This window comes from Poecilia latipinna, unplaced genomic scaffold (genome assembly GCF_001443285.1).
Source record: "Poecilia latipinna isolate Pla-1442-1.1 unplaced genomic scaffold, P_latipinna-1.0 Scaffold81, whole genome shotgun sequence".
NCBI lineage: Eukaryota > Metazoa > Chordata > Actinopteri > Cyprinodontiformes > Poeciliidae > Poecilia > Poecilia latipinna.
Window position 1 is genome coordinate 526,992 of NW_015112697.1, and position 8,719 is coordinate 535,710.

General features: G+C 37.7%; 1 protein-coding gene across 2 annotated transcripts in view; it reads right to left on the reverse strand.

Annotated features, from left to right (window-relative positions):
• The window catches only part of rhpn1 (rhophilin, Rho GTPase binding protein 1), a 17,198-nt gene extending 9,879 nt beyond the window's left edge, over nucleotides 1-7,319 (reverse strand). Inside the window, exons 1-5 of one of the 2 annotated variants that reach the window (XM_015019356.1) lie at nucleotides 6,796-7,319; nucleotides 6,285-6,387; nucleotides 4,774-4,889; nucleotides 1,064-1,192; nucleotides 369-444 (exon numbers count right to left, since the gene is read on the reverse strand). In XM_015019356.1, coding sequence (XP_014874842.1) covers nucleotides 369-444; nucleotides 1,064-1,192; nucleotides 4,774-4,889; nucleotides 6,285-6,335 — 372 coding nt within the window. In that variant the 5' untranslated portion in view covers nucleotides 6,336-6,387; nucleotides 6,796-7,319. The other variant, XM_015019348.1, reaches the window with a different exon arrangement.
• Nucleotides 7,320-8,719: the final 1,400 nt, after the last annotated feature.

Sequence of the window (8,719 nt, forward strand, 5' to 3'; positions counted from 1 at the left end):
TGTAGAGACTTTCACAGTTCTGAATCCAGTTTAACTGGAATAGGAACTGGTTAACTTGTAATGAACATTTAGGATATGGAAGTTCTAAAGAGGATTTGATCGAAGGTTCATCTCGCCAAACTCAATGATTTTCCTTTGAGGTCTGCTGATTGGCTCAAAGAATGGACACCTAAATTAACAGAGTGTTTTCATGTCGTTCCATTTGGATAATCGAATTGTGTGACTTTCGCTCAAATGTTTCATCCAATCAGCTGTTTGGAACATCAGGTCCATAATTAGTCAAATCGAGCTCTTATATAAAGTTTATCAGGCAAAATGACTTTTCCTGAACAAAAATAGCTGAACAATGATCACAATAATACTCTCACCTGGATGGGAACAGTAAAGTCCACTTCTTTGGTTTCTTTAAGGCCAAGGGGGATCATGGGAACACTAATGGCATCACTGTAGACAGACATAAATACCCGTTGTGGGACTTAGTCATACGTAAGCACTAAGCAGGTTTCAAACAGAAGACAAGTCCGCACCGCCATCTGCTCATCTTAAAACCCAGCAGGGGGGCTCCACTCTCTGACTGATCCTGCTAACAAGCAATGTTAAAGCCAATTATTAAGCCTCACAGGCCGCTCAACCCCCAGGTAAGCCCCCACCATTAACTAGCACTGCAAACAAAGCATGCATGCATGTGATGGGGTCATTAATGACACAAATGAGGGGGGTTTATCCTGGCCCTGACCTTGGACTGTGGAGGGAAAAAAAACCTACTGACAGACAAAATTTGTATCTTGATAGCTTAAAATTACTGGCATTGCTCTAAATTTTAGGTCTAATTTAGAACAATCTAAATTAGATGTAAAATGATCATTTCGAAGGAAGAAATATATTACTTTGAAAGTTTAAAGCACAAACCATCACAAATATAACTGTAGACAGATATGCAACCTAAACAGAGCGTGAAAATAGAAAAACGACAATCCACTTGTTTTTGCTCATTATAATTAGTTTAATGAGGATGGCCTAAATTGCATGCAACAAACAGACCATGAACTGTCTGAGTGACTACCTGTCTGTCTGGTAGACCTCCATGTTGCTGTTCAGCTCTTCCAGCTCTTCTTTGAGCAGCTGCAGGTTGGAGTTGACAAAACTGAGCTCCAGAGCCACCGTCTCCTTCACCTTGTTGTTGGTTGTTGCCCTGCAAAATAAATTTTTTATTTTTTTTTTAAAACAGAATCAATTATCAACAGAATCCCCTTTTTGGTTCCTTTACAAAAATACTCATGATATAACAGAAGCTACCCAATAAATACGCACAACTTGATGTAGGGTGTTGAAAACACACCGCCTGCTTAAAACTAATAGGCGTGTGTATGTTTTTACAGCTTGGGGTTCAGAAATATATATGGTTAAATTGCTCACTTACATAATAATAGCGCACACAGTGTAATTCAAATGAATTTTATTTTAAGAACCACTTTTTTTTTATACAGTTAAAAAACAACATATGTATTTGCTATTATTGGGTAACTCCACTGTCCTATTAGTCGATCAGAGCCTCTACTGTTCTCTAAACACAGACTTGGCACAGAGCAAAGCCAGCTCACACTGTTGTTCCAGGAAGTCTGAGGAATCATTGGGTTTGGCAAAGAAATTATTCCACCTCCTAAACTCAATGACTGAATAAGCACATAAGAACAGGCTGGAATAAAGTGAACTCCAATGCTAACACAGAATCGCAAACATCTCCATTACATTTGGAGGTCGTTTATTTAAAACATGCAGTTTGTAGAATAATTAATGAGTGTGTAAGGAGCTGGAGCTGTACAATTTCACAACACTTTGATCACAGGGTTTTTCCTTGTCAGCACTGTCTGACTTCATTTGCTTTTCCATGTAATCCGTCAGTGAAAAAACATTTAGCAATTTTCTTTTTTTCCCCCCCGATTTCCTTTCATGAATGTTATTATTAACTTCAATCCTCATATAAATAAATTTCTAACTGTCCCACTGTCATTTTTTTAATATTTACAAAACAAAAAAATTTGGGATTGCAGAATATTGGGAAAATATTGGGGAATCGTAATTTGCGATAATATTTGTGAGTTTTGCAATAACTGTTCAACTTGGAATAAACAAATAACTAAAGAGTCTTATTTTCTTTCTACTTTGGGTATAAAACCAGTAAAAAAAAAAAAGGACCTGCAGTCTCTTTACTGGTCACTCCCATCTCAAGTCTCAACATGCACACAAGCATACACATTTATCTAGTCTCACGCCAAAGGCAATCTGATTAGTCAGCTTTAAATGGGCTGCCAAATATCCCCTTCATTTACACACACTTGCACGGACATCAGGAGAAAAAAAAAAACCCTGACTAACTCACCTAAGAAACATCAGAGGTACTGAAGTTTTAAGAGGAAACCTGAGAGCGTGGCATATTACTAACACCCTTCTTTGTTAAACAACAAGAATCACTGAACACCCTCCCACAGGACAGCACTCCTAAAAACAAGCCAGTTTCCCAAAAGTGTCAGTGAGTAAAACTGCATGGTGAATAACCAAACACACACTAACAAACTATGAAGGGGGAGGTTGCCAGCCAGATGAGTGGGGGGATGAGCTCAGTGAAACTCACTGGGAATCTCTGCATGGGAACAGGACGGGAGGCGGACACAAAGCTGGTTGATTACAGGCTGCCGGGCCGTGTGGGGGTCCTCTTTGTCTCTCTGACCAAGCGTCCAAAAAGAAGGCGCAGGAGTGCTTTTTTTTTTTTTTTTCGCTTTTTTTTCCCCGTTATCTGCACAGAACTGAGTCATCACGTTTTAACAAAAACTGCCAGCTCTAATGTGTGATTAATTATTTCAATGGAAAAAAAAAAGGAAGCAGGAATGGGAAAACAAAGAATCAAATCCAAAAGATTTCACAAATCACAAACAACACAGCAACCAGTGTACAAAATGATTTGCAGACTTAGCTGGACCACAATTGCAACATTTGTTACATTTTCAGCTGGTGCATTTCACTTTCATTAACTAAACCCTTTGAAAAAAACCTTTCTTCTTTGTAAAATCTAAACAAAAAAATCTCCATTTTTTTGTTTAAAAAAACAAAAAAAAGTATTTTGTCTTTGGCAAAAGACCGTAAGTCATTTCTCCCACTAGAACAAGACATGTACGTTTCTTTTTGTTCTATTTACCCAGAATTCCCTCTGCCATAGTTCCTGCTTCCTGCTTGTGAAGCGGTCTCCGGTCCTCTTGGCATTCACATATGTACTCAAACTGCTTCAGAGTTCACTTCAACCAAACTGAGACCTGGGTTGTTGGCAGAGTTAGCTTTTTTACTCAACATAAGTGTCTGATTGTACATTTACACCTCTGGAAACATTTACATTAAAAACCCGTTTCATAAAGGAGATAATTTCTATTTCTACTCGTTGACTTTTATTTGTACAGAGGCACAGATAAAAATAACCTGGGAGATTTTACTGTAGTGGTAGATTTACAGTAACACACTGCTGTGTAACTTTTGGATGTTTCAAATAAAATGCAATGTTTAATTTTACTATGCATGTTTCTGTAAAGAGAAGCACATTTTGAATTTAACCACAACCAAAAACTAAACGTGCTCCTTTTCTGTGAATTTACAAACTAAAAGAATATAGTTTTACCATCTGAGAATCAGCCATGCAATCTAACAGGTTTTCGATCCAGAGAATTACAAAACATTGGTGGAGAACAACTTGCTGCAGTCAAACAACTTCTGAGAAGAGTGAATGAGGGACATATAAATGTCTTAAACCAACAACTTTACATCTCATGCTCTTTTAAATCATGCAAGTTCGTTGGGAAAAAGAGACATGCAGCAAAAGTAACTGAGGACGGGAGTCGAGCTCGAGACGGCTGCGTTAATATCCATAACCTCTGTAAATGGGGCGCCTGCTCTAACCACTGTTTCACATAATGACCCTACACTCACACAATGTTAGTGGAAATGTGACATCACTTCCCCTATGTGAATTGTATTTTTCGATACATGACTTACTCCCACTCTGAGTGCTGCACAACTTGTAACTAATGAGACAGATATAAAATTTAACAGTAGGAAAACTTTCTGGTTAAAAAAAAAAAAAAAAAAAAAAAGCTGTCTAAATGTTTTCTCATGTCTCAAAAACATTTTCTAGTTTTATGTCTTAAATGTTGTTTAGTTCTAGAGTGATGATAATTGACAAATTCATCAAACAGGACTGCCATAATGCTCACCACCACACTTGTGCTCGGATATTTGGTACTAACTAAGCATCAGCTGAGACAGTAAATATGTTTATATTCAACAGTTTAAATCTGGCATAGCACATGTCCTCCCAGATCCCTAAGCTGCTCTTGTCCTTGGTGTGAATAAATGAGTTTTATTTTCCTCAAATTAATAAATCAAAATTATTATTGTTTTAAAATCGCATTTTTGTTAGTAAGCAAAGACATTAAAGCAATTTAAAAACACAGTTTCTACATCTATTACAGGTTTTATATGGTAGAGGGCGCTTTAGATGTACAGCGTTTTTGTTGTGATGTGCAAAGCAGAACATGGTGAAAGAAGGTTTAAATGCAAATGAAAAGGAACGCTAAAAGAATCCACAAGTGAACAGCAATTCAAACAAAAATGTTCTAAACGCCCATACTCGTATCAGTTTTGTCTAATTTCTCCATCGCCAGAGGATCAATGTATATTAACAGTGCGGTTCATAGAAAGGCACCGGTGTAGTAAGTTCATGTTGTTTACCTAAAAAGATTCTCCGCTCCTGCTCTCATGCGCATCTCCTTGTTGATCTGCTGGTTGATGCGAGCTCGTCGATGCTGCAGTTTACTGCGCTGAGTCTGGGCGAAGGGATCACAGCCCTGCAAGGGAGACATTAAACCACAGGAGGAGAAAACGTTTTTTCTGATTCTTGCATCCAGCAGCGAAAATGAGAATTTGGTTTAACTACTTTGATAGAGTTAGGATTATTCCAGTCTGCAAGTATTTTTTTTTTCCCTTCAGTAGACTGCAGACGGTTTTAGAAGCAAGTTTAACATTAGTAATAAAGAGAAGAAAATGAGTTTATATTAAGCAGGGGCTGGAGTTTAAACATGCTGAATACTCCCTCTGCTTCTCCACCAAACTTTTTCTAATCACCTTTTCAGTCCTGCAAGCAGGAAACTTGTAACCTTCTTTCATTTTAATGCACTCACTTCCCTGTTTCATTCCTGCTCACCCAAATGAAAGTGTTTATTTAACATGCAAACGTCAAGTAATCCTCAAAGTGCCTGTGTGGATTAGGATTCTGGCTGAGCTCCTACCTCTGCTCAACCATCAGGGAGCCAGCAGGACAGAGGCTGCTCAACAACAGAGCACAAAACATGTAAAAGAGGAGACACTGGCATCCCAAAATGTTCGGTTTCATTTAACAGTGACGGAAAATGACAAGGTATGCACAAATATGAGTTGTCAAATAATGCAACAGGTGAATGGTTTCAAACATGTCCACACATGATTTAGAAAATTAAAGGATTAACCAATCAAAACAAAAAAAAACGTGTTTTGCTCAGATCTGGATTTAATTCTGCAATATAATGACCGAACTTTAAAGCAAGACATATTACTGGGAGGATTATATATTAAAGTTAGATATTTTGCCCAAGCTACTGATTTTCACTAATTTTTAAATGAATACTTATGTGTTTTTTGTGTAGTATGCAGCACAAGGGCTGGACAGCAGAACGGGTTGGAACACGAGCCAGTGCCTTTATCTTTCACCTGAAGTTCCCATGGGATAGTCCGGCTACCAATCATCTAAAAATAGGTGATTTGAGTTTAAGCAAGAATCTGCAAAAATTACTTTAATTTGAAAGAGGACTTGGATCATTGAACGGCAGTCCAGTTCATTTTCTCCTTACCTCTTATTCATTAATTAAAGGCACACAAGTTGAATATGGCAACTTGTGTGCCTTTCTCCTACCACTCAATTTTCCCTTGCTGAGGTACTGAGTACAACTGGTGTCCCTTGTGCCTTATCTTCTATGTGGAGGAGTTAGTGACTGTATGCTGAACAAGTGTCAAGTCAGCAGTCTTCCATGACTGTATAGACCATTATATGACATTTCTGCTATAAAAAAAAACAAACAACTTTTTATTATTATTGGTTGTAACAGTGTAATAATCTGAGATGAAGAATTGTGCGTTTCTGTTAGTAGCAAGCCATAATCATCAAACAGGCAGATGAAACATGTCACTGGGCGAGTTCCTGGTCTCACCTTGCGGATGCTCCCGCTGTGGCTGCTGTCTGTCGGCAGCGTCACGGGCATGTCGTCGTCGTCGTCGTCCGAGGCGCCGTCTGACAGAGATAACTCAAAGTCTCTGTGAAGAGTAACGACATTGGATTTATTAAACTCATTATTCACATCCACACATTGTACGTACGCTAGTGTACACTTCACACTTAATCTGAACTAACAAAACAAACAAACGAACAAAATAAATTGTATTCAGTTGAGCCACAACTTTTAACAGCTAACGGTAAACCACTTGCCTTGTGGCAGGTCCCTCCATCGTAACCCAACAACACCCGGCGGCTTAAACGGCCCCTACATCCCTTACAGCCTTATTGCCAGCTTTGTACAAACAGCAACGCACCAAAAGTAACAAAGAATAGACCAAAGGCAGGTGAACCTTTATCTCCTAAAAACAAGCCAAGCTGAACACTTTCTTTCTCTTGTTAAAGCCTTGTCGTTGTTTTCAGACGGAGTTCTGAAAGAGATTACTCACCAAGGGAGGGTAAAGGAGATGAAACGTAGCCAATCAGGAAGCGGCTTTTTAATGTGACAGTAGACGGAGCAAATTAAGGAGAGGAAAGAGGCAGATTGCCTACTTCAACTGACCAATCAGAAGTTTCTTAGGGCGTACCCTTTCTACTCCTCCCACCTCCTACTGCTCAGATTGTTGTTATGGTTACGACAGGGGCACTGGCTTGTGTACCGACTCCAAAACGGTGGCAGCAGCAGCAACCTCCCCTCGCACATAGAAACAGCTCAAATAATGGTAGTAACACTTTGCTCCCGCTAAAAAGGGTTGTTTTCAAAATAGAATTATAATCTTTAATTTTCTTAATTAATCGTGAATATATTTGAAGATTGACCGGTTCGTCTCTGCACAGTTGTTTATCCAGTTGCAGTCATATGGAGCAAAAATCGCATTCGCCTGTTGTGACGAATATTAAATAAGTTAAAATTAGAATTAAACCTTATAATAAAAGCCACAATGCATAAGATAATTATTTTCTGAAAAACAAGATGCCTGATTTTCGTAAGATCAGCGCATGTTTTTATTTGGCCACCAGGTGGAAGCCTTGTCCTCCTAAAAATCCTAAACCTTTGAGGCGCCACTCTAAATGTATGAAAGATATTTTAAAATTCATGTATTATGAAAGTTAAAGTATGAACTGAATTCAGTTGAGCAAACTAACCAGTTTCACATGACTTTCTAAAAAAGTAACCAAATCCATCCTGCTGCAAATTTTTTAAACATTTTAAAAATAGACCATAATTAAAATAAATGTCATTCTTAAACTTGCTCTTTTGGTCAGATTAAAAACTGCTTAAATGTAAGAGCATTTCAAGTTATTTGATTCCAAAATTATTTCTATCTCCTATCTGCCAGAATAAGAGATATTATGTTTGAAGAGATGTTTCTTGCTTTCTTCATAGTCAAATATTTCATACATTAAGATTATATGCTTCTAAGTCATTTGGTGAAATTGTCATATGATGGCTTTTTACATTTTTGATGGGATAATTTGTGATATCAATCAGAAGAACTCATTGTGTGAAATACTTCTGAAACCAAAAATTCTGGCTTGTATGACAAGGCTCACACCTTTTGGGTTTGTTTCAAGTCATATAGTTTAAAAGATAGTTATCTCTGATACTGACCAAATACATGTAAAGTTCAGAATTCAAAGAAAGTTACAAAGTAATCTCTAAAATTGTTCTCCCTTTATCTGGCATCTAGAACATATAAATAATTTTGGTAATTCTAACTAATGTAAAACAAGAGAAATTTCATCTGATTTAACTTCAGACAGTGAGAAAAAAATTTGTCTTTTTATCCAGTGTATGCAATTCTGGTTTCAGTGGCATGTGTATCAATGCCCGAACAAAATAGCATGCTATGGGAGCATGCTGGCTGAAGCTGGTAATAGAGTATCATTATCAAATGAGTCATATACTAACATGGGCTGAACAGCCACTCATTGAGGAAGAAGCCAAAAGCAATATAAAAGCAGATTATACTTTGCAAATGCATTCAGGGACAAACACCTTAATTTTTGGAGACAAGGCTGGTGATCTTATGAAAATGAAACAGAAACATTTTGCCATTAAACATTTGAAGCTTGTGGTAATTTAGGTTGGGCTCTTCTCTACATAGGTCCAGTTCTATTTAGAACAAACACCGACACGTGTTCATGCTCATTTCTGTGCATCTTTCTCCGCCATATTGAGTTTTTTGTGTTCTATTTGGTGTCTTCTGTGGTCTACATAGATGTTTGTTTACTGTATAAACATTTCTGCATAGGATGGTTAGAAAAATTAGACACAGTTGAAAAGCAACACCATTTGTCACATTACTTTCTCCCTTGAAGCAGTTTTAAAATCTTCTGTATCGTTTTAGCTGATGGGTATTTTGTTGGGTC